The sequence below is a fragment of the Mastomys coucha genome, unplaced genomic scaffold (assembly GCF_008632895.1).
Source record: "Mastomys coucha isolate ucsf_1 unplaced genomic scaffold, UCSF_Mcou_1 pScaffold20, whole genome shotgun sequence".
Lineage (NCBI taxonomy): Eukaryota > Metazoa > Chordata > Mammalia > Rodentia > Muridae > Mastomys > Mastomys coucha.
In genome coordinates this window covers 135,364,328-135,390,075 of record NW_022196903.1, presented here as the reverse complement: position 1 = coordinate 135,390,075, position 25,748 = coordinate 135,364,328, and the positions used below count along the sequence as shown (strand labels likewise).

Here is a 25,748-nt window from a genome sequence, read left to right as displayed (position 1 = left end):
ATATATATATATATATATATATACATGTGTGTATGTATATACATATATATGTCATATATATGACAATATATCATGTGTATATATATATGTATATATATTTAATCACAGTTCTAGTGAGTTGTCCATGTAGATTGTTATGTCAACTTCTGCTTCATGAAGTTACTTCCATCATCCTTTCCTTTTTTATAACTACATCTAGATGAACTCAGACCACTGAGACGACGGTTAAGCTCCATGGTTTCCTTCGCCCTGAATGGTAGCACAGGTGGACTCTGGCTAAAGACTCCACCACTATGATGTGAATAGAGTCTCTTATCACAATTCATCCGATTCCATTTTCACGTTCCTTCCACAACCTTTTAATATTAACTGTGGATTCCTTTACAGGAACCCATCAGACATAAGTCTTGGGTAGGGTAAGTGCTAAGATAATTTGAGCAATTGGTGCTTGTATTTGAAATTAAGGCTCTGGCAAGCACGGCCTTTATTAGCTTACTCACATTAGTCTAAGTGTCTAACGTCGACACAGAGAAGACTTAATTACTTCAAGGCAGCACCACACAAGCTAAAGCTCCCCGAAGAGATGGAAAGAAATTCCTTTATGGAAATGCAAAGGACCACGAATGGTGCAAGCATGTTTGCTTGTTTTAACATTTACTTATTTTATGTGTGTGCGTATGCCCACACACACAAGCGCACCCTGGCGGTCAGAAGACAGCTTATGGGAGTCGGTTCTCTCCTAGCGTGTGGCTTTGGTGGGACAGCTTATGGGAGTCGGTTCTCTCCTTCTAGCGTGTGGCTTTGGTGGATCAGATTTACATCCTCAGAAGCATTCTTATCCACTGAGCCAACATGCTTGCCATATAAGCATCATTATTATAATAAATTATTTTCACCTGAAGTGAACAAATCAATAGTTTACAAAGATAACTAAGTCACTCATATAAAAATGGGAAGTCAAAACATAAAGTAACAAACTTTGAATTTTCGAAGTTTTTATTTATACTTGAATACTAGCCCAGTCTACAGACAACACAGTATTCTAGATCACAGCAAAGACCACGCATCACAGTATTTCTATGCAGTGTGGCTTCCAGGTAAATTCCCTAAGACCCGCCGATTGAAAACACAAACACCGTTGGGAATAAAACAATAATTTTGGAAATCCTGTCTGGCTATAATTGTCCTTTAGTTTCCCGTGGCTTCCTTTCTGAAAGCGTTTATTTATGTAACTCCTTAACCCTTGTGAGATCACTAACATTTATGTCACTTGCTGGCACCTGACCAGGCTGAGCCCTGGGAAAGTCACATTAAAGGAAGCCAGGCTTATTGTCAGATTCTCCCCTCCTCCCCCACCACCAACCCCCTTTGCATCTCTCTTCCAACCTCCATGACTCAGCAGCCAGACTTTCCCAAAGAACCTAGTACCAGTAAACATCTCCTCCCCAAACTGACTGGTCTATCTCCTCCCCAAGCTGACTGGTCTCTCTCTTCCACAAGCTGACTGGTCTAACTCCTCCCCAAGCTGACTGGTCTCTCTCCTCCCCAAGCTGACTGGTCTATCTCCTCCCCAAGCTGACTGGCCTCTCTCCTCCCCAAGCTGACTGGTCTATCTCCTCCCCAAGCTGACTGGTCTCTCTCCTCCCCAAGCTGACTGGTCTCTCTCTTCCCCAAGCTGACTGGTCCATCTCCTCCCCAAGCTGATGGGTCTCTCTCCTCCCCAAGCTGACGGGTCTATCTCCAAGCTGACTGGTCCATCTCCTCCCCAAGCTGACGGGTCTCTCTCCTCCCCAAGCTGATGGGTCTCTCTCCTCCCCAAGCTGACTGGTCTCTCTCCTCCCCAAGCTGATGGGTCTCTCTCCTCCCCAAGCTGACGGGTCTATCTCCAAGCTGTCTGGTCTCTCTCGCCCCCAAGCTGACCCATCTATCTCTTCTCCAAGCTGACCGGTCTACCTCGCCCATGCTTTGCCTGTAATTCTCAGCATTTCTCAGTGCCAGCCTGCATTCTTCCTTCTCCCTTCCAGCCATGCTATGTGTTAATGCATTTTCATGTGGTTATTCAGTGGGAATATTTTAAAATCATCATGCTTTCGAAGCTAGTATGTTCATGCTCTTCCAAGGTACTCGCCAATTATTTGTGTCCAAGTATAAGCGTTTTTAAATTTTAGCTTTAACTTTTTTGTTGCTTTGATTTGTTTCTACTTTTAAGACAGGGTCTCTCTATACATTGTTCAAGCCTGTTTTAAGCTCATTATGTGCCCAGGATGACCTGGAACTTCTGACTTCCTGCCTCAGCATCCTAAGTGCTGAAATTACAGACATGTGAATTGTTTACATTGCTCTGGGTATTGAACCCCTGACTTCTTACTTACTAGGCAAATTCTCTACCAACTATGCCACACACCCAGCCCTTCATTTCAAGTCTTCATGACATGAGCTTTTGAATGTGCCTAAAAGCAGACTTAAAAGAGAAAATGTGTTTTAAATAGCACATGTCCAGTAATAGTATATGAGTTACCAAAGCCAACACAAAGAACACATTCCTAAGACATATTCAAATTAGTAGATTGATAGGATTGCTTTTTCATCTATGTATTTATTCCTTTGAAGCATATACGGATCCCTCACTTCTCGTGTTTGGGTCTTTGGGCGTTTTCTTCAGCTTCATACTATTGTAAGTGTTGTTAGTCTCCATGCTTACATGTGCGGACTGGGTGATTCGATGTGAGCGGTAGACTCTTCTTTGCACCATATCTTCATTATTAGAATTTTGTCAGTAATCTAAACTGGAATCCTTAACAGTGCCCTCAGCTTGGGATTTCCTATTTACCGGATTTTTAAAGCTCACCCATTCCCTTTTTCTCATGTTCCTTCTCCTCCACAGCATTACCTAAACCACGATTGTCCAGGCCCTCTACACACTAGCCCAATCTAGCACTTCTTTAGAAAACATCAGTTGTTCTTGTTTTAGTTGCTGAACTAGTCAAATACTGTGAGAAAAGTTTAAAATCGCTCAATAAAAGCAGGTTATTATTGAATGAGAATAAATTTAACAGTTATTCTTACCTCAAATAACTATAAGAGGTATGCAAAGCACATAGTCTAACCTTTTAAAAGTCATCATCCCATTTAATCCAGACCCTCATGTGAAGGAGATCTGATGACACTATTCTGGGTAAAGAAATGAGGCTAGAGGAAGTATGTGAGGCTCCAGGACTCAGGTGCTGTGTGGTGAAGACGACAGGCTTCTAGTCACAGCCATCGGTACAATGAGTCACATCGAGTGCATGCAGCATCAGCCATTGATGCCTTGACTTCCCATTGCTCTCTGTGGGTCTAACAAGCATGCACTGGATTATGTTACGTATACTCACAAGGAATGTCCCTGTATCCAATCTCCAAAGCATGAAAGTAATTCATAAACTCCCTCACCGGGATTTTAAAGGCTTCAAAGAGCCCCATGTCTTCAAACAGTCTGTATGATACCTGGAAAAGGGAAAGACAAGGCCTTGTTAGACATCATTCACTGTGCTAGAGAGGGAAGAGCTGAGAGTGTGAGTCCGTCAACCACGCAGATATGCTGCAAGAGGCTATACTCCCTCTGGGAACAATAAGCACACGGAAGACTTCTGTGTCCTTCCCATTAAGACTACATCATCTATAGTTGAGATAAATATTGTACATAAATCCTATAAACATCCAAAAAAACCAAGAACCCCAGCAACACTAAGAGCAATGCACTGAGGTATGAAATTGAATGACTACTGAATGTTATAAGATAACATACACATGACACATGCTAAGCCAGACCTGGAATCTGCCACCTACAATCCCAGCACTTGGAGAGGATGTGGCCGGAAGCTTGCCATGGCTTTGAGTCCAGGCTAGGGACAGAGTTCGTCCCATTATTTTTGTTATTATTATTTAACCCAATATTTGAGATACTGTGTATAAACACTCAGGGAGTTAGCAAAGCATGTTGCTTCAACAATAATTAGAGTAACCATGGTAGCAGTGTGTGTACACACATCATTAAATGAGACCCTTGCCCTAGGCAATTGGCACATAATAATTATTACAGATGCTTCTCAGGGTACCTTTTGAGACTGATACTATGAATTCCTAATATCTAGGAGTAGAGGATGCTGAGCCCAGAGAGGCTGAACAATGTGTAGATCACCCAGTTGATATGGAGCAGAACCAGAGCCAAACTGTGCATATTGGTTTTAGAGATTGTAGGCTTAACTGCTTCAAATCCCTCAACCGTGACTGAGAAATCAAAATGGTTGGAACTTCAAATCATTACAATGATTTCATAAGAGAAAAAAAAAAAACAAGGTCACCACACACAATTATAGCAGTGGATCCATCATAAACAGGAGTTTCCTTTCTAGGGCCAGGCTAGTTTCTCTTTGGCTCAATTCTATGAATTTCATTTGCCTGTCCATCTTGCTTATCTAGCCTTGTCTCTGTTTCCTTTGTCTTGAACCACCAACCAAAGAACATACACAGGTTCCTCCTAGGCCTACATATATAGCAGATGTGTAGCTTGGTCTTCATATGGGTTCAGAACAACTGGAACAGGGGCTATCCCAAAAGCTGTTGCCTGTACATGGGATATGTTCTTCTATCTGGGTTGCCTTACCTGGCCTCCGTGGGAGAGGATGTGCCTATCCTCACAGAGACTAGAAGTGCCAGGGTAGGGGGATACCCAGGAGGGTCGCACCTGCTCAGAGGAGAAGGGAAAGGGAAGATGGGGAAGGATTGTGGGAGGGGGTGACTGGGAGGGAGGTCAGTGATCAGGATATACAGTGAGCAAGTAAAAAATAAAATTAAAAAAGAATTACATAGTATTTTAAATGTAGACTACAACATTCATTTGATATTTCAGTTTCTTTGGACTGCGCACAGCTATAGAACTTACCAGGTGTTCTACCATAAAATTTCATGTCTATCTGTGCATCTGCCCACAGGTGCTGAGAAAATACAGAGGCTTTTACAAACCAGCAAACTGTTTTTTCCTGTGTAGGAGGCTACTTGAGTACATTTCTTACCTGGCTCAGAATACGGCCACATTTTCTTCCTATATTTTCCACTAAATCAAAAATTGGAAAATTCCAGGTGTTCAACTGATCCATAATTGAGTCCAGGTTATCCATGACCAGGGGTTCTGGAGCGAGAATCGGTTTGTCCTGTAATGGAGATGAAGATATGTGAACCACATATACTTTTTCTATTAAAAAATCATTTTGTTAAATTTAAGAACCAACTGCATCTCTCCAAGGTAAGTCTATACATCTTAAAATCAGTAAACAAACAAACAAACAAAAAAAAGTAGGAAAAAATGAGCCCAGAGTAAAGCGGCCAGCATCGAAGCCAGTTCAGACAGGCTTTTATATGGTTTGGTGCCCGCTTGTCTCTCTTCTACATACAATCTAGCCCAACACTGACATTCCTTCCAGATGTCAGCTTTACCTACTACAGCTCAATTGCAAGATTCTCTAATGAAGACTGAAGAACTTCGGAAAATTCTGTTATTTCTAAACCTCCTTCTCTCTATACTTCAGTAAATGTGTCTGAAATGTAAGACCTGGCTGATGTTGGACCCTTGATGGACATGCCTGGGAGGATGTAGCCTCCACCCCTCCGCATTAACTGCAATTATACTTGAGACATTTAGATCAGCATTACCCCTGGAGAATGGCAGCAGACACATCTTTCAGTATTAGCATTTCATCCCTGTCACCTGATCTCCCGTAAACAACTTGGCTCCATGTAAATGAAAGGACATTTAGTGTACAACAACATGTCCTAAGTCAGGACAGTCCTATCTTCCTACTACCACAAATATTTTTAAAAAATAAAGAAAATGAAAGGAAGAAAATGTTCGCTAAATTTTTCATCTGAAAAACTGCTTTAAAGTGTGAATAGCAGAAACATAATGAAGGAAAAATGATAATAGCAAAAGCAGATTACGGTCAGGTCAGCTACCCTCTATCCTTGATTGGCAGCTGTGCTTAACCTCACTAAGGCACGCACCAGTGAGCGTCTTTACAGGACCATTGAGAATCAAAGGAATCAGTCAAAGTCTTATCTAACTTAACAAGGAAAACAAATACTGGTTCCCATTATAATCAAGGGGGCATCAAGGGTAAAGCAGAAGATGCCCTAAGACAATCAGCCAGCAAATCAATCCCTCTTTCTAATGTTATATTGTCATTTAATATTATTAGTTTATTAATTTTCCCTCTTCCTTATTCAGTTTTTTATTATGTTGTCTATACCCATATGTAAAAGGTAAACACACGGGGTTGGAGAGACGGCTCAGCAGGCAGTGAAGAGCTTGCCTTGCAAGCATGGCAGCCTGAGTTTGTCTACTCAACATACTTTAAAAAATAAGTGTGATTGATTGTGGGCATTTGTAATGTCAAAGCTGGACACATAGAGAAGGGTGGGTACCTGGGACTCCATGGCCAGCTGCCCTGCCTTATCAAGCTCCAAACCAGTCAGAGACTTTGTCTCAAAATAAAGTTGATGGAACTTGAGTAAAAACACCGATGGTTGTCCTCTGACCTTCATTCCCATGTGTGCTCCCTTGCATGTGCACCTGCAGACACAAGCACACACATACACACACACACACACACACACACACACATGTGCACACACATATGCACACGCGCGCACACATGCACATGCACACACACACGCACACACGCACATGCACACATGCACGCATGCACACACACACGCGCGCACAAGCACACACGCACGCATGCACACAGACACAGACACACACACACATGCACATGCGCACAAGCACACACACACACACACATGCACATCCTATTCTTTTCAATACCAAATAAAGGCATCATGAAGAAACAAATGTGCTCAGAGAGAGGAAGGCTGTAACTATACCCCTGGAGGCCACAGCCGCGTGGTCCCAGAGGGAGGCAGCTATAAACCTAAGGACAGCTGGATCCATCCCCAAGCCAGTCTCTGCAATGGAAGCAAGTTCTCATGGAAATGAATGAGCTTAGTGAGAAGGGGCTACCAGGAAGATCATGCTCTGGGAAGAATAGGTGCCACAAGCCGATGCTTTCCTCAGGGGCTCTCTCTGGCACTCAGCTTCCTCTTCATTCTGTAGGATGTCGCTGCTGTCACTGTTGTTGTTCGTCTCATAATCGGAGGTAACTTGACAAATATCATCTGCCATTGAAGGAGAAAGGCCTGTTAGGAGAGACCAGTGCTGGCGAGGGTCCACAAGGAAGTAAGTCCTCCTAAACATTACCGTATGACGACATATTTAGTGAGACTGCCTTCATGGGTCTCTATGCCAAGAACACTGTAGAGACCAGATGCAGGTGTGAGATCTCTTAGAATTGGAGTCATAGACAGTTAGTAAACCACACGACATGGATGCTGGGAACAGAGCTCTGGTTTTCTGGGAGAGCAGTAGTATCTACTCTTACACTCTGTGCAATCTCTCCAGCCCCTAATGAGTAGATGGGAATTAAGATATATGACTTATGTGACACCCAGTGGCTCTCAACGATACCTTGTAGATGAGTCATTACATTTAAATTCCTTCCTCCCTTCCTCCCCCTCTCCCTCTTTCTCTCCTCTTTCTTTCTGGTAAAGAGGATCAAACTGAGGCTTCACACATGGCATCAAGAACTCCACCACTGAGCTACATTTCCTAGCTGGATTTAAAATTCTATCCTTCCACTGCATTAAGCCAGGAAACCGTTGACTACACACTAATTATGGGCCGACGGGTTGGGACTAATCCTGTTCATGCACTTTGGAATGAGTGGTATACAGAGCGTGAAGTGACTTACACCCATGAATGGATAGATCTTACAAGTACAGCCCAGGTCCTTGGAGTCTGGGCTCCCTCCTTTTTTAGTCTCCCCCATTATCTCTCCCTTCAGTTAGTAGTCAACTGTTAGCTAAAAATCCAACCAAAGAACACTAGCTGTCTAAAGACTATGCTTCCAAGCAGTCACCAGGAAGAATGAGACGTTTGTAACATAGTCCTAGGGTTCTCTTTTCTTCCATGTTTCTAATGTAATTGCTTGCAGGGTAAAATCAGGGACTAAGAGCAGCATGAGAACTCCACTGATAGGGTGCAGTTCCTCATCTGTGGAGAACAGGTAGACACTGCAGTGGAGGTCTATGGTACTATGAGAGCCCTCAAAGATACCTGACCTGCTCCGCTCACTCTGTCAGTCCCGGAAGACATGGAGGACTATTCTAAGTCTTCGAAAGGCTATACAATGACCACACCAATCATTTTCCCTTGACTTCTCCTTGCCCTTTGTATACTGCTACACAATATTATCATAGAAAAAAATTATGTCAATGAATTTTGCTTGATGGTATCTACCAAGAAACATTGACCAGGACATATAATTATTTCTGTTGGTGGCATGACATTAAACTCTATATTTAGTTTAAACTCATAGATACTTGTTGTCTGTCTATACTTTCAGCATGGTGGAAGCAAGTCCACAGAGCTGTGTTAACAAAAATAATTAAGACAACGGTCACAAGCGGTAGCTACTTAGAGTGAGCCCAGACTTCAATGGGAAATAAATTCATCATATAGTTTATTTTTCATTTTTTCGAAACTTATTTTTAACATTATTTATTTTATCTATATGCATCTCTTTCTATGTACTCCATGTGTGCAGTACCCAAAGAGGTCACAGACAGCATCAGATCTTTGAAACTGGAGTCACATAGGGTTGTTGTGCCATTTGATATAGATGCTGGGAATCAAACTTGGATCCTTTAGAAGGGCAGTCTATTCTCATAACTTCTCAGCCATCTCTTCAGCTCCCTCACATGGCTTATTTAATCTTTAGGTGATCTTATGTGGTGGATATTTTTGTTATTCTTCCATTTTTCAAAAGAAGGAACTAAGGTGCAAAAATGTAGACAACACATGAGAGCAAGGAACAGAAGGAGGGGTGGCTCAGGCTACAGTACCTCGAGAAAAAATCCATGTTAGCATAAACAGTAGTAGAATCAAGGTTATATCTTAGCGTCTGGGTTGTGTGCTCACTAGTGTATGCTAGGACAAGTACCCCTCTGATGGACAAGGCATCAAGACAAATCACCATTTATATATATGGTATAATATATAATACACCATATTATACATGGTATAATATAATATACATAGTATATATTATACATGGTATAATATAATATACATATTATATTATACCATGTATAATAACATGTAATGTACAGCTCTGTACATAATACAAAAGGACCTCTAACTTTTAAAATAATCTACGTTTGTGCGCAAAGTGCAAAAATGTTTGGAAGAGTCCCACATCAAAACTTCGCTGTGAGTTAAATCTAGATGGTGTGTTGAGAATTTTTTCATTTCCTTGTTTGTCTTTTTAAGCTTACATATTTGGGGCTAGAGAGATGGCTCAGAGATTCAAAGTATTTACTGTTCTTGTAGAGGAAGTTCAGTTCTCAGAATCTACATCAGGTGGCTCACAGTCACCCATAACTCCAGCTACAGAGATTTGTTACACAACGCTGACTTCCATTTATACTATACTCATTCAAATAACATCCCCTCCCCGCCACATATCCAATTTAAAACTTAAAAAAGTTAAAATTTATAAATTTGACAAAAAAAAAAAAGCCAGAAATTCAAGTTGATCTTTTGGTTAGGAGGAAAATATAAAATAAAATGACTTGAATTTTGAGCAATAGAATCCAAACTAGTGTATTACCTGTTCTGTTTGGTTTCTGCATGACTGGGCCACTTCTCTCTGAGGGTCCATCAGCAGGATTCCCTTGCGAATAAGGTCTGCCACAGCTGAGAAACGTTGAGAAAGCCATAAGTACCTCTGTACATTTTAAAACCCCTAAGCACAAAGTCTCTTTGTAAACATCAACTGCTTTTTGTCTCGGTCTTTTATTGTTGTAACCAAAGCACTGAGATATATACCTCAAGGAGGAAGGGCTTGTGTTAGCTTCTGGTATTAGGGTTATCCATCCAGGGTCAGCATTTCTACTGCTTTGAGACAGAGCTGAGACATAGTGTGGCTTATATATCACATCATGGCTTACAGAAAGCAAGAGAGAGAGAGAGAGCTAAGGAGGAGCCAGGGATAAGAAACATCCCTCAAGGCACAGTACTAGGAACCGAAATCCTCCAATGAGGCTCTCATACCATGTCTCTAGATCTCCCAACAGTTTTTCCAGTTATAAGGGTATCAATACATCCATCCATTAAGTCGGGACACTCTAGGTCTAGCTACTTTTCAGGATCCTCCATGTTCCATGCTGAAATCATAACAACCACTATAATAAAAATATCATAGTCTTATACTGGGAGTCTAATGGAGAAATTGTCTTTGTTTTCCACGTGCATGCTGATGGGAATCCTCTTCAGAGAGAGATTGATTGGTAAAGGGCTTTAAACATCATCTTTCTCTCCTCACTTTCCTCTTCTCTTTCCTTTTCAGTCCACATAGTTAAATTGAAATGCTGCTAAAGTTGTTAAACTACTTTTAAAAAATAGTGGAACAACTGTCATTTATAAAGTGGATCTGAAGGCCCTGGTATATATTTGGCTATGAATATCTTCTCCAATAGGATAACTTTAGAGCATTGTTGTTCTATTTACTTCTTGGAAATAGGATAGTCAGTTTCTAAACAGTCTTTAATAAAAGGACAGCAAAGGTTAAAACAAAATGACAGTATACTAATTTTTTCCCCAAATAAACTTTTTTATTTACTTTAGATTTTTTCAGTCCTCCTTTAAGGCCTTAAGAAAATAAACAAAGGAGAAAGACACTTTGGGGAAAAGTGAATGACTGATTATATACACTGTTGTTGAAAAAAATAGGTGAGCCACATGATCTGTGGACAACCAAGAAGATGGAAGGTTCTAGAAAAATGAATGTGTCCCTCACAGAGGGGGTTAAAATACAGATCTTTTTGTTCTATTTTCTCAACAACCTATTTTACAAGTCAAAAGGTAATCCCACCACACTAAGTACCAAACTGGCCCCTCCTTTATATCTTGTTAACTATTTTATGGTTAGATTTTAACCTTCTATTTTGTGGCTGGGCTCCTTTCCTCTGCATAATATTAAAAAAAAAAAATCTCAGGAGCGAACTTTTTGGTCTCATGGTTACTTAATTCCAAGATTAGGCAGCATAATGGGGAAGAAATTTACTTTACCATCTAATGTTTACTATCTAAATGTCTCATTATTTTCTCAAGTGTACATATAATAAAAGCTATACATGACAGTATACTGTCCTACTAAGTAACTTAGGATTTCAACCCTGAAATACAAACAGAAGTATGGGAGGTATTTCTAGTGAGGAAATTTGCCTTAGGGAATAAAAAGAAAAAAAAAGAGTTACAGAAATCTAAATGAGGAGTTAACTTATGACTTCTAATCTTGCCTGGGAGCTGAGAAGGAAGAGTTTTCATTGCCTGATACTACCTAAAAGGACTATTTGAGTTTCTAGTTCAAATAGAGCAGCTCCTGTTCAAAAAAGAAAGAAGAAAAAAAAAAAAGAAGAGGAAAAAAGAACCCTCATGATTGTTGCAAAGGCATTACAACAGCCAAGAGACTAGGGTTCAATGCCAAACCCTTCGAGTTCAGCAGGGGAAACCACAATAATTAGTCGTGTGTTTCTGGAGCATTCTGTGACTACATGGGTGGCTGCCTTGAAGGGAATAATAAAACCTGGTTTGGATTATAGATTTATAAAGCCCAAACAAATAAAACACACACTACTGGATTTCTAAACGTTGCTGAACAAGGAGACAAGGAAACAAAGAAATCTCTCTCTGTCTCTCTCTGTCTCTCTCTGTCTCTGTCTGTCTCTGTCTGTCTGTCTGTCTGTCTGTCTGTCTCTCTCTCTCTCTCTCTTTCTCTCCTTTCTTTTCTCTTTCTGATGTGAGCCCAGCCCTGCAACATTCTTCCCTCCTAAAACAACCAAAATAATCTTGGAGGAGCAAAGCTGGACAAGTAGTAGACCTTTTCTGAACACCCCTAGCTTTTCTTTAAGATGATTATTTCTCACAAGGCTTGAGGGAGGGAGGGAGGCTGAAGCCCTTGGAAAAGCCAGAAGCAGATGTTCTTAACACAAATGACTCTGCTGGGTTTTATCCTGGCTTGGGGTGTAGCACGAAGAACAATGCTGCCCTCAGCAAGTCTGCCTAAGGTCAGATGCTTGAACAATTACAGGGTGTTAACCTACAGGAGTCGGCACTGGAGTTCAGTGAACTCAGAGAACTGGACATAAAACAGACCAAGAACTCCTGGGCAACTTTGGCACAGGGAGTGTGATGCAGCATGTCTCTTAGACATTTACAGCACAGGAGCACTGGCAAGATGGGTGTGTAGGGTTAGAAAGCTGACATGGGAAGTTCTTGGGTAGTAGAATAATATTTTACTCTGGTCTTTGTCCAACCAGCAAAGTTGGGTATTTTTCCCAATTAAAAGTAGCAGTAGAGAGAATGAAAGCAAAGATAATGATGATAAAATAAACGGCATTTATTTATCTTAAGGCAGTAAAGTTTGGATGAGTAGCGATCCCCGGGTATTTTGTGTTCAAGTCTTGTTCAATAGTCTGTGCTACTGTCTAGAACTGGGGAGGATCCTTTAGGAGATGGTCCTATGGAAAAGTAGGTAGCTCTTGGGGGCGGGGTTCAAATGGACATTGGGAGCAGCAACCTCTCTTTCTCTGTCTTCACTTTCCCTAACAGCAAAGTGTCCTCAGTTGAACACTGCCTGCCCTGAGATTCTACCTTGCTACAGGCACATAAAAGCAGCAGGAGCCATTGACCACATCCGTGAAAGCTGAAGGTACAAGTAAACTATCCCTCCTGGAGGTCAGGCATCCTGACTGTCGCAGTGATAACACAGGGAGTTTACGGTCAAACCAGATGCAATGAAATGTGCAAAGCTTTATCAGCTGTTAGCTACTAAACAGTGTCCGCTGATTAAATGACACAAGAAAGCTACGTGCTGCTATGCATTCAAACAGTCCTCTTCATTTACTGTAGGCAGTAACATTTTGTTTAAGGCATCCTCAGGACTATACTTAAAACACTTGCCTCTTTTCTACTTAAATATAGGGAATGGAGAAATGGCTCAGTGGTTAAGAGCACTGGCTGCTCTTCCAGAGGACCTGTGTTTGATTTCTGGCACTCACATGGTATAGCTGACAATAATCTGTAACTCCAGTCCCAGCTGATCTGTCACCCTCTTCTATCCTCCTATGGCATGGATACACACACACACACACACACAGAGAGAGAGAGAGAGAGAGAGAGAGAGAGAGAGAGAGAGAGAGGGGGGGGGCAAAAACCCATATACTAAAAATAAAAGTGAGTAAATCCTTAAAAAATATTTAATACTGAGATCAAGGATCCAAAACAAAGCCATTACTGGAGAACAATAAAAGTATGTTCATCACTAATGGAGGTATTTCCTATTTATGGACAATGCTAGTAAAAATAATTATACCAAGCACATTAAGATCTTCCTTAATCATCCTCTAATAATTCTTTGTAATTAGTTTCTTTTTATTTCCTACTCTTCCCTCCCTCCTCTCCTCCCTCCCTCCCTTCCTTTTTGACAAATGGTTTCCAGGCTGGCCTTAGAGTCACTATGTTAACTCAAGCTGTCCCTGAACTCCTAACAGTCCTCCTGAATGCTGGGATTACAACATGAGCCCCATGGCCAGCTTAGACATCTGTTTCTTTGTGATGTAATAATTTTCTTAATTTCATTCAGGGAACCAGTTGAGTCCAGACATAATGTATTATGTGTTATTAGAACATTTTGAAAGCATTAAAATGAGACACATACATTTCAGGTAAAGTGACTTAAAAATAGTATAAAATAGTCACAGGACAACAAATAAAAACATGAAATTCAACAAAATAGTCAAATACATCAGATTACTTGATGTGATTTAAAATAACGTGTTTAATTTTAAATTTTTAAATTTTTATTTTTATTTACATGTGTGTGGGTATGTGCACAAGAATGCAGATAACGTTAGAGTGTAGAAGAGGGCCTCAGATCCCAGGGAGCTAGGGCTACAGGTGCTTGTGAGCTGCCTAACGTGTGTGCTTGGAACCCAAGTAAGGTCCTCTATAAGAACATCCAGCACTCTTAAGCCCCAATCCATGTCTCAAGCCCCCAAAACAAATACTTTATCCATCACTGATTAGTATGTAACCAAATATACGCTGCTCATTATTTTGAACTCTCCAAGTTCCTATTTATAGAGAGCTATGGCAAACTCAAGTATCTACTAGAGCCTCAAACACAACATCACACTATACTTTCTTGGAATAATGATAACATTCTTACCTGCTACATATGACAGATGGGGGAAGGATCTGAGGGGACAGGTCAGGGGCACTTTGGGTGTAAGTTAAGGCCCTGTGAGAGCCAGGGCCTCGCTTGATGGTTACTTCAGGGGATTCTGGGAACTCTTCTGAGGCATTGTTGCTGACAGGACTGCTGGCAGGCGATCCTTGGGGAGGTGAGGAGGAGGGCGAGGGAACAGGTGAAATTTTAGCAAGGCCACCTGAAAGAGAATGTGAGTTATGATGTTATTCAATGAAAACCCCTGATATGCAAACCTGTGTCTCCTTTCTGTCATCTCACCCTGTACTCACTCAGCAGCCACCAAGGACATGCTCAGCCCCAGATCTGCCCTGATCTCCATGCCACCATCTGGAGATAGAACATGTCCCTGGAATGTCTCCATCACATGAAAATATGACCAATAAATCACCCTGGAAAATTGGTGGCAGTACTGGCACATCTACTTTAGCCATGGTGGCCTGAGGCAAACTCAGGCAGGATATTATTTTCTTCCTATTTCTTTTTTTCCTCACTTCTCATCTTGACTTGGAAATAACAGTTACAATTTTCTTGCATAGCTGAGAAAGTTCCAGCTGGAACAAAACTCACTATTTTTTTTTAAATAAACATGTTTTTTTGAAGTAAAGCATGTTTACTTATTTTTTTTTATTTACATGTATGTGTGTTTGTCTGCATGAGTTTATGTGCATTATATGTGTGCAGGAGCCTGTGAGGACAGTAGATGGCACCAGAGTCCCTGGAACTGGAGTAGTGGTAGCTATGAATTACCATTTGGTTGCTAGGAACTGCACCCTGGTCCTCTGCAAGAGCATCAAGTGTTCTTAATCTCTAAGATCTCTAAGCCTTAAATATGCTTAAAATATGCACGTGAAAATGATAATTTAGAGGAGGAGGTCATCCTTCATGACTGTTCTCACTCTCTGTGAAATATATATTTGTAAGTGAAAATGCACTCTGAGAAGAGTAAGTTTGAAAGGAACATTTAAACAGGTAATACATTCAGTACAAACCACACAATAAGCCTAAAGTTTAAACTTCAGATTAGGTACTACCCACATTTACATTTACACTACAGCTTGAGGTCTGTCTAGGTACTGGCTTGGATTTCTGCAGCTCTCGCTCTATAAGATGAGGTAAATGTCTCCTGAAGTTGCTGTCCCCCAAATTCAGAGAAGGCAGAGTGCAAATAAAATTGGGGGTAGGGAATTAAAAATAAGATGAATAACGTCAGTTCATCTAAGGTCTCTGCTTATCCCCTCTAAGGGAAACTGAGGGCTCTGATGTCATATCTCTAGCTGGTATGTATAACTAACTGGCAGCAAAAGCTTGACTTTTCCCAGTCCAAAGTTTCCCTCTCTGTGAAGTAGAATATCATGGCATGTAGATTCCCTTTTTATAATTTTGTTGGCGCCGTGTTTCTTCTGTAAAGGCTCCTGAGAGTTCTCATGCTTCTTGGCTTCAGTATGGTTCTTGTTGCTCCCTAATCAATATGTCAATCCTTCATCTTTGTACTTAACAAATGAGCCCATCTCAACCCAGAGAGGCCACAAATGGCAGCATTAGAGCACTAGTGAGTACGTGAACATGGGATCAAGGTAGAAGCTAGACTGATGGGGATTTATTGACACCTGGTAAAGATTTAATGGCTGCCTGTTTTACAGAGTGAGGTCCAGGACAGCCTGGTCTACAGAGTGAGGTCCAGGACAGCCTGGTCTACAGAGTGAGGTCCAGGACAGCCTGGTCTACAGAGTGAGCTTCAGGACAGCCTGGTCTACAGAGTGAGGTCCAGGACAGCCTGGTCTACAGAGTGAGTTCTAGGACAACCAGGTCTATGCAGAGGAACTCTGTCTCAAACAAAACAAAACAAAACAAAACAAAGCCTCTCACCACTGTTGTAGGGACTGGCTTCATCGTTGATTTGGGGGTGCCTTTCTACCAGGTGTTTCTTATTTCTTTTGTGTGTATGAATATTCATGTCTGTGCAAGAGTGTTTGAGGGTATGGCAGCAAGTATGATCTTCCATGGCTTTCCACCTTGGTTTTAGAGACAAAGTCTCTCAATGAACCTGGAGCTTAGTGATTCTCCTCGGTTGGTTGGTCATCGACAAAGCAGAGGGATCCTCCTGTCTCTTGTGCTCAGTGCTGGGATTGAGGGTTTGCCTTACCCTTGCTTGGCTGTTTATGCACGTGATGAGGATTGAACGTGTCTTGAGTCAAGCCTTCCACTGACTGAGAGATCTCCTCAGCCCCCTCTCCCTGCACCATTTTTTAAAGTGTTTTTTTTTTCTTTTCTTAGACCATTAGTTCAAAGACCTTAGGGAAACTTATCCAGTTCTATCTTGACACATATGTGTTTTCTGAGGGCAATTTACGAGAAGACTGATTTTGTTTTAGTAGCTGAGTGCTGATAGTTGTAGAGACATGGGGTTCATTCTTAAATACACATTTTAAAATCCATATAGCCATTAGGATCCTTGGAACCCTGGGATTAACTAAATTTAAACTAATCAGCAGACTTCAAGGCTCCTGGGATGATCTTTTAAATAAACATGCAGCCAAGGAGAAGCACTTTGCTTGTATAGTGCTTGGCTCTGCATATTTTAAACTCTTTAAAAAGCAGTGGGTCTCAGCACCAACAGCGAGCAGCAGAGATTTAGAATGTGTGGCGGTGAGAAGATGAAAGTGCGAAGATTACTGCAAGTTTAAAAACAAAACAAGGAACATTAGGGATGGTGTGACAAGAGGACACACATGTCCATACACCAGTCTTCAGACAAATGGAGATATAGATGATCAGTGCAGACACAGGCACAGAACCCCTTATCCAGAATGATTCATTCCGAAGGATTTCAGATTTATGAGTTTTATGGTTTTTGGAATTTTAACATCAAGTTCAAGAGTTGAGCATCTCTAATGCAAGTTTGGCAATCTGAAATGCTCCCACTTAAACTTTTAGATCAGGGCCGCTCAATCTGCAATCACTAGATACGATTCCACTTTAGAAAGGAGGGCTAGAGGAGAGGCAGAGAGGAAAAAATGAATAAAACCCAACAAAAATTCTAAAGGGCAGGAAGGGTAGAAAATCAAATATTGTAAAATAAAGTATCATAGATGTAGAAAAGGGACTTCTCCAGGAAAGTTATAAATAATCAGAAAGGAAGACATCCTATGGCCCTTTAAAGGCCATCAATTTAAAGTTTAGAAGGAAGATACCCAATTTTGTTTTACACACACACACACACACACACACACACACACACCAAAATAGAAACAAGGATGAGCTAAACATGCACACTTTCTTAGATATTTATTGTCATTTTATAATTGATTAATTTTAAGAGACTCCAGGAACAAATTACAGATCATGAAATACAAAACCCTCAACAATTCAAATTGTCCCAGCACGAAATATTTAAAAACATTAGTAGACAATAAATAAATAAATAAATAAATAAATAAATAAAAATTTTGGAGACTCTTAAGTCCTAACTCATTTGAGTAACTGAGCCTTTGCTTCCTTATTCCTAAAAGCCTGAGAAAATGTGTGTCAAAGCACAGAGGCAACCAGGGGGAGAAGATGAGGGATACTTTCCAGGAATTCTTTAAGTAAATCCAATTGCTATGCAGTATAAAAGTCTCTCAGATTAACTCTAATTAAGCAAGAAAGAAATGGGCCTGAGGAGATGGCTCAGCAATTCACAGAACTTGCTGATCTTCTATGGACCCAAGTTCAGTTCCCAGCACCCATATCAGAGGTTTACAACACCTGCATGTCCATCTTCAAGGGATTCACCTTCGTTTCTGGCCTCCCCAGGCACCTGTAGACAGGTGTACATACACATGCAGACACATAAACACACATATACCTAAGGAAAACTAAAATTAATTTTAAAAAAGAAAGAAATGAGCTTTTCTGATAAATATTTGACTTTGTACTAATTTTTAGAAAATGTATCTAAAGTAAAAACAATACAAAACAAAAAACCATTACCATATAACGTCTTCTCTTAAGTTTACCTTATAAGTAGGTATAAGTCATCTGGTTTCACTACAACAGAAAGCTCACCACACTTACAAGATGCTAGCAAAGGATTGCTACACAGGCAGAACCTGAACTAGAGAAACTTAGAAGTAACAGTAGCTCCCCACTGTTGGGACTCACACAAGAAAGGAAAGGTTGAAAATGCAAATAAGGGGCTCTAGAGATGCTCAGAGGTTAAGGGCACTAGCCACTCTTCCATAAGACACAGGTTAGTTCCCAGCAGCCACATGGCAGCTCACATCTGTCTGTAACTCGAGGTCCAGGGAAAACTAGTCTCCTTTACTGACATTTACTGGCACTGAGCACCTCTGGTGCACATACATACATGCAGGCAAACATTTTAAAAATTAAATACAATGGCGATTTATATTTAAATCTCCCATTGTTAGGATTTCATCAAAGGGCTCCTGTGTGATCTGACCCATGAAATTTTCTTTTAGTCATTGGTAAAGATTTCGTGCATTTCAGCTATTTCATTGTTCACTTGATTTGTGCACCGGACATATCCAATTAGTATACTCTGGACACAGATCCTTCATCCTCAGTGTGCTCAATCTTCTGCCCCTCACTGCCCAAGGCGCTGCCACTCCTCCTCCTAGCTCTTGGGTTACCATTTCCTCATCCTTCCTCCTCACAAAGGACTTGCCCTAGCCTCTTCACACATCAGTTTTGGAAAAGCAGGTGAAAGAAGAGTAAATCGCATCAAGCAGAGTGTACCCCTTGTTTAGTGCGGACAGCCATGGCACATGGCATAAATGTAAGGGAGTGGTGGAGGCTTGTCTAACATGTGTGGGCAGAAAGAGAGCAGTGTGGGCAGGAAGATCCAAGCAAGGGAAAGAAAGAAAGAAAGAAAGAAAGAAAGAAAGAAAGAAAGAAAGAAAGAAAGAAAGAAAGAAAGGAAGAAAGAAAGGAAGAAAGAAGGAATGAGGGGATGGACAATCAGAGTTAGGTATGCATAAAAACCCCATAAGAATTTGCAATTTGTGCTGATTTAAAAATTACACGAGAAGAAGGAAGAAGCAAATAAATCCAAAAAACAAAACAAAACAAAGCAGAAGACCCTGATTGGCCAGGGAGGGGTGGAATCCAGTTTCAAAGGGTTCTTAATACACTTCTGTATTTGGGCAGGATTTTAGTGGTTGATTTGAATTCAGTACACACTGGATATAGATTGTGGTCTCCAACCCCCCTTTGCTTGGGAGCGACTTGGTTTCCATATGCAGCCCTGACAGGCTAGAAGCTGAGTGGAACACTGACTGCTGCTCCTTAGATCAAAGACTGAGCAGGTCTCATGTTTATGTTAAAAGTTTGCCGGATCTTCCTTTCAAGATCCTCCTCTGGTCTGGTGTTAATGGATTTTCCGTGTTTGTGTTAGATGGGCAGGTTTCGATTTCCTCTGGATCTGGTTCCTTGGCGTAATTATAAATACTGAGTGAATTACAGTAAAGCTCTCTCATCATCACATCTCATCACATCTACCTGGCGTCCATGTCCTTCCTTGCTAACCGTTTGCCTTCCCAGGTACTCAATTATCTCCAGTCTAAGAAGCACCCACTGGAGCTAACAGATGGCGCCCAACGTTACAAAGTACTCTTTTCATGGTGACAGTAACCTAAGGACACCACAATACAAAGTACCTTCAAAATCATCAGGATGGGGAGAGGCCGAGTCCACAGCAATGACAGACTGCTACTCCTTGCACCGATTTCTACCATTGCCCTTCGTGGCATGTTGAGTTAGTAAGAAAGACATGGGAAGAAGACCCAGAGACATGAAGCTACACCTCATATACTGTTACTTCCAGGGTAGTCCTGAGTTACAAGCTTCAGATAAAAAAAAAGATTTGATTTTAAATTATGTGTATGTGTGTCTGTCCATATGTGAGCACATGTATGTAGCATGCATGTTACAGTGCTTCCAGAGGACAAAAGATGGCAGTAGACCCTTCGAAGCTGGAGTTACAGGTGACTTGATATGGGTGCTGGGAACAAAACTCCTATCTCCTATACTATGGAAGGACAGTGCATACTATTAAGTGCTGAGCCATCCCTCCAGCTCCAAGATTTATATATGGATGCACACACATATATATTATACATATAATTTTATATATAAACATTTTTATTTACTTATTTACTCATTCATTCGTGTGTGTGTGTGTGTGTGTGTGTGTGTGTGTGTGTGAGTGTGTGTACATTGTCTGCCATGGCATATATTGGGAATTTGTTCTGTTGAGGTCTTCAGGTTTGGCAATGAATCTGCTAAGCCATATGTGTATGTGGTATGTATGTGTGAATGCATATGTGTGCATATATGTGTGTGGTATGAGTATGTTGGTAGCACGATGTGATGTGTGTAGGTGCATGGTATAGTTGCACATGTGTGTGTTGAGTTCCTTGTTCATGCACATGCTTGTGAAGGCTAGAGGGCATGTCTGTCAGTGTTTGTCTTGTGGCATCTCAGCTAATTACCAGTCTCCATCATCTGTCACTGTCTGGTGCTATAGAGCTCAAGGCTACTTCTCAACTCCTTGATGATGTCTACTTTACAAAGCTTAAGGAACATCTCCAGAGCCCAGAGGACCACGATATGTGTTGGAGAATCAGATTGCCTTTAATGGTTTCTTTCAGAATTAGAAAACTAATAAACTTGAACTCTGAAGAGAATGTGTCTTCCTTCACTGAACAGTAGAGATTTTAAGCATTCAAGAGAAGGGACCAAGTGGGAAGTGAACAATCAAAAAATGAGCAAACAGGAGTCCGACCCTAATTCCTAGGTCTTAATGTTAGGTTTGCTGTTCAAGACATCTTTTGAAATATCACTAGAATGTGGGCAATGTTCAAATGGTTCTCATATAAATCTCATCATTTTAAGGATATCTGGTCTATTTCTGACTGTTATACATTCCGCTGTAACACTTACTTGCTTCCTTAAGAATAGATAGAAAAGATGAGAAGGAAGAGAGGAGGGAAGGAGAGAGATGGAAGAGGGGGGAGTGGGCAAGAGGGATAGAATGAGGGATAAAACTAGGGAGAGAAGGAAGGGAGGGAGAGAAGAAGGAAAAGTGAAAGAATAAGGAAGGGAGAGGATGAGAAGAAGGGAAAGGGAGGGAAGGAAGGCAGGGTTTCAAGGTCGAGGCAGAGACCCGGATCTGAGGGATTAGGCTACAGAAGAGAACAAGAGTGGGTGAGCCACAGTCCTGCCAGCTGTCCCCCTCAGAGCTCTATCTACCTCCTGTTGGCACAGAGAGAGACATACATCTGAGCACAGTGCACAGCTACCATAGAGGCCACCAGCAGAGCTTTATTTTTTAAAAAATAAAATTAATTTATTTATTATATGAAAGTACACTGAAACTGTCTTCAGATGCAGCAGAAGAGGGCATCAGATCTCATTATGGATGGTTGTGAGCCACCATGTGGTTGCTGGGATTTGAACTCAGGACCTTCGGAAGAGCAGTCAGTGCTCTTAACCACTGAGCCATCTCTCTAGCCCACCAGTGTAGGCAGCCGTTTGGATATGATCTTCAGCGGCCGCTTAGACGATCGTATCCAAGATGGCGCTGGTTCTTGATACACTGTAGCAACAGACTATTCTGCGCATGCGCCCCTCCCGAGTGGGTGTATACTGCGCATGCGCCCTCCCGAGTGGGTATATACTGCAGCATGCGTCCCTCCTGAGCAGGTGTATGCTAATGAGGGTTTGAACAGGGAACCAATCCTGGAGGACTTGGTGGCTCAGGCTCGGGTATATAAGGGGCTGTCTCCAGACAGTCGGAGCCACTCCACGGAAGCAAGCAGACCTGCAGCACCTAGGAAGAAGAAGCAGAAGAAGAAGAAGCAGAAGCCGAAGCAGAAGCAGCAGCAGAAGCAGCAGAAGCAGCAGAAGCAGAAGAAGCAGAAGAAGCAGCAGTAATATCAAGAAGAACCATGCCATCAAGGAGAGCTGACACTTAACCTAGGAGAGCTGTAACACCTAGGTACCTTAAAGAGCTGTAACACCTGGGTACCTAGGAGAGCTGGAACAAAAGAATATTCTTGAGTAAACCGTCGAGAGAAGAAGTCCAGTGTTTGGTCGTTATTGCTGCTGGTAGGCAGCAGAAGCGCGCTGTACACACCAGAAGAGCTTTTAGCAATGTCATGAGGATGATGGCAGCCAGACTGGCATGTCCAATATCACAGTGAGAGATAAGGGTTCTCCTGGAGCCAAAACTCAACTTTTTAAGCTGCTAAGGACAGACAACTCAGAAATAAAGCAGAAAGTACCTGAAAACAATTTCTACAGAAGCAAGCATACAGGAGATGTCAGGAGGATAGGCCAAGTCCTCACGTGGATTCGAGGAAAATTCAGAGGCAAATGTAAGGAAGTGTGTGCATTAGCGTCTTAAATGCTGGAGTCGTAATTGCATCTTACCAAACCCAATTTCTGGACCCCAGCATGAACCTGCACTTAGATTTAGGTGAATCTCCTCATTCTTTCCACTTCTCCAAAAATAAACCTCATTGTTCTTCATTTTACTGTCACAGTTCATTATCACAACTTATGTATGGAAAATGGGACTATACACCCAGAGTGTACAAAGAATGTTACTTACCTGGCCTGTTTTGCTTTTTAGCTTTTACATGGTTAGCTGCAGAGACAGCATAGGACGAAGTGAAGGATCTGCTCTTGGTAAGAGTCATCAACACTGGGGCATTCCAAGAGTCAGGATTGACAGCACTACAAAGACAGCAATTAAAGATCTCAGAGATATGACTCATTGATACATCTTTCCAGAACATTTCTGCCACCTCCACAGTAGATATGCCAACCTGAGTATTCATCCCCAGATTGCTGACAGGTATTCTTTCCTATGCAATATTATTGGTAAATACATTCGACAATTAGCATTTTCTCAGGCCACGCAATGACAGTGTCTTGTAGTACTTAATCAAATAAACCATAAAAGCAAACCTGTAGCCTGTCATTTCTCTCTGTTGGCAACACAGCCTTGCCTAACAAAGAATATTGCTAGCAGCAACCTATGGCAGTGTCCTAAGATTTCTTTCTACTGGTGACACCCTGAAAAGAATGCGATACCCAGTAACAGCCCAAATGAAACACAAAATGAGCATGGTGCTAACACACTGATCCTATCAATTGTGGCAGAGGTAACAAGTTCTCTTTACCTAGGTGAAGCATATGAAGAGCATCCCAGATTTGGCCATCAAGTTGTTCCCTGTAAATTAATCTGGAATCAATCAATCTATAGAGTATTGGATCTAAAGAAGGTTACAGAAGCCATGTAATTAATGGGATGGGACTCTTGGAGACCTTCCAAGCGAAATTTCTCTTTAAATACCGCTTCAAGCCTTACTTGTGGAAATGGAAACCTTATCCACCCTAATTTGGGAGATAAGGGAATTCAGGAAGTTGACAACCTTGGACTGCTCCCAGTGAAAAGTGCTTGGTCTGTGTTTTGCCAGCACCTGTGTCCTTTCATGCACCAGTAAATTTGCTGAAGGTTAAAAGTCTATAATTTGCATGAATATAGCTTGGATATTTGATCATTTTCCAATCTTAGATTGAGCAGGATGTGTCTGATCTGTCTGAGTGACAGACTGTAAATAATCCTGAAACTGATGAAATTATGGAATCATGGATCTATGGAGTTTGTCATATAAGATGCAAAATTAATGGGGTATAATTTGGAGGTGGTCCCAAAGAATGGGGGCTCTGCCTCTCCCATCAGCCATCATGTGCAGAGCTCCTTAGTGAGGAGTGGGACTTCAGGATCTCCTTCTCCATGATATTTTTCTTTAATTATTTTATATTATTTTATAAGCTGCCTTTGCTCTGACTTCTCATAGGAATTTACCACATAACATACATGATTAAAAAAACATTTGAAGGGTGAAGTAAACTTCAGCAATTGTCAAGAACATTGGAAGCCTACAAAATGCCTCTTTCAAGGCATCTTTAGACAGTTCATCTTTAGCCTTTCCCAAATGCTTGTAATTTTGTGAATAAGATAAAAAAAAAATATGTGTTAGCTAAAGGTTTCCTTGTGGTGTTAGTCTCTGTTGGCTCATTCTGCTTGCCTGCATAACTGACAAAGTGACTATAAAAATATATGTTAATATATATGTCTATCTTTTCATTTCTTAGACAATTATATACTCAACAAACTATTACTCATCCATGTAGACCTTTTGAAGAACTTAACATCCTAAAAAGATATCTTATTGAGGCTCACTCAAAAACTGCCCACTTATGTTCTTTTACAGCAATATCAACAACAAAAACAAAAACCATTTAAAAGGAGGATACAAAGATCTCTCAGTGGTTAAGAACACTGGCTGCTCTTGGAGGGGACACTGGTTTGATTTCCAGCACCAACATGGCAGCTCATAACCATATGTCATTTCTGTTCCAGATGATGCAATACCCTCCCTTTCATTCACCAAGGTATTATAAACATGTGGTGCATATATAAATGCATACAGGCAAAGGCACTTATATCATAGAATTAAAAATCAAAGGAAGTATTCTTTAAAAAGAAGCAAAATTTGTTTATTTTGAAAAGTTTGTAAAATTGAATGTAATGAAGTCCAGATTAATTAGGCTCTACCTATATCCATCCACATTAACCTGGCATATATTAATTTATTATATTATACTATTAGTAAAATAGCCTAAACCAATGTGTATTGTTTACATGTGTTATAGTTCAGGGTCACATCTGCATACACCTTGGTGTGAGCCTCAAGGTAGTTGTCAGCTTGCAATGACCAATGCTGGCTCATCCCTGCTCAGAACTAATGAACAGATCGATAAGAATTTGGATTCGAGAGAGGAAAGGGGTTGAGAGAAAGCTCCAAGTGGCCACTGATACTGAAGCAACTGAGAAGAACGATTGCTCTCAGTGCTCTTCAACCAAGGACCTTTTACATCTTCATATCTCCTTGTAATAATGCCATTTTCAACTCTAAACTGGGTAGGAGCATCTTGTTAGGAAGCTTGCAGTTTTCTTTTTTTTTTTTTTTTTAACTTTTATTGCATTATGATGAGAAAAGATACATGATTTCAATTTATCTGAATTTGTTAACATTTAAAAACATATTTTAAGTAAATAGAATTAAATCACATTCTTGTTTCTCTTTTGTACCCCAACTCCTCCCAGAGACCCCCTTCAATACCTACAATATCTTCTTTGTCTATTCCTTAAAATTTATAAAATATTATAATAAAGATAAGTATTATAAAAGTTGTTTGATATAAAACAACAATCCATTTAGCAGTCTTATGTAGATGCTCGTCTAC

General features: G+C 40.9%; 1 protein-coding gene across 2 annotated transcripts in view; it reads right to left on the bottom strand.

Annotated features, from left to right (window-relative positions):
- The window catches only part of Pde3a (phosphodiesterase 3A), a 271,067-nt gene that overhangs the window by 22,347 nt on the left and 222,972 nt on the right, over nt 1-25,748 (bottom strand). For both annotated transcript variants that reach the window (XM_031383785.1, XM_031383786.1), the window contains exons 5-10: nt 23,041-23,165; nt 14,385-14,604; nt 9,765-9,850; nt 7,058-7,212; nt 5,055-5,192; nt 3,375-3,486 (exon numbers count right to left, since the gene is read on the bottom strand). In XM_031383785.1, coding sequence (XP_031239645.1) covers nt 3,375-3,486; nt 5,055-5,192; nt 7,058-7,212; nt 9,765-9,850; nt 14,385-14,604; nt 23,041-23,165 — 836 coding nt within the window. The remainder of the gene's footprint in view (nt 1-3,374; nt 3,487-5,054; nt 5,193-7,057; nt 7,213-9,764; nt 9,851-14,384; nt 14,605-23,040; nt 23,166-25,748) is intronic.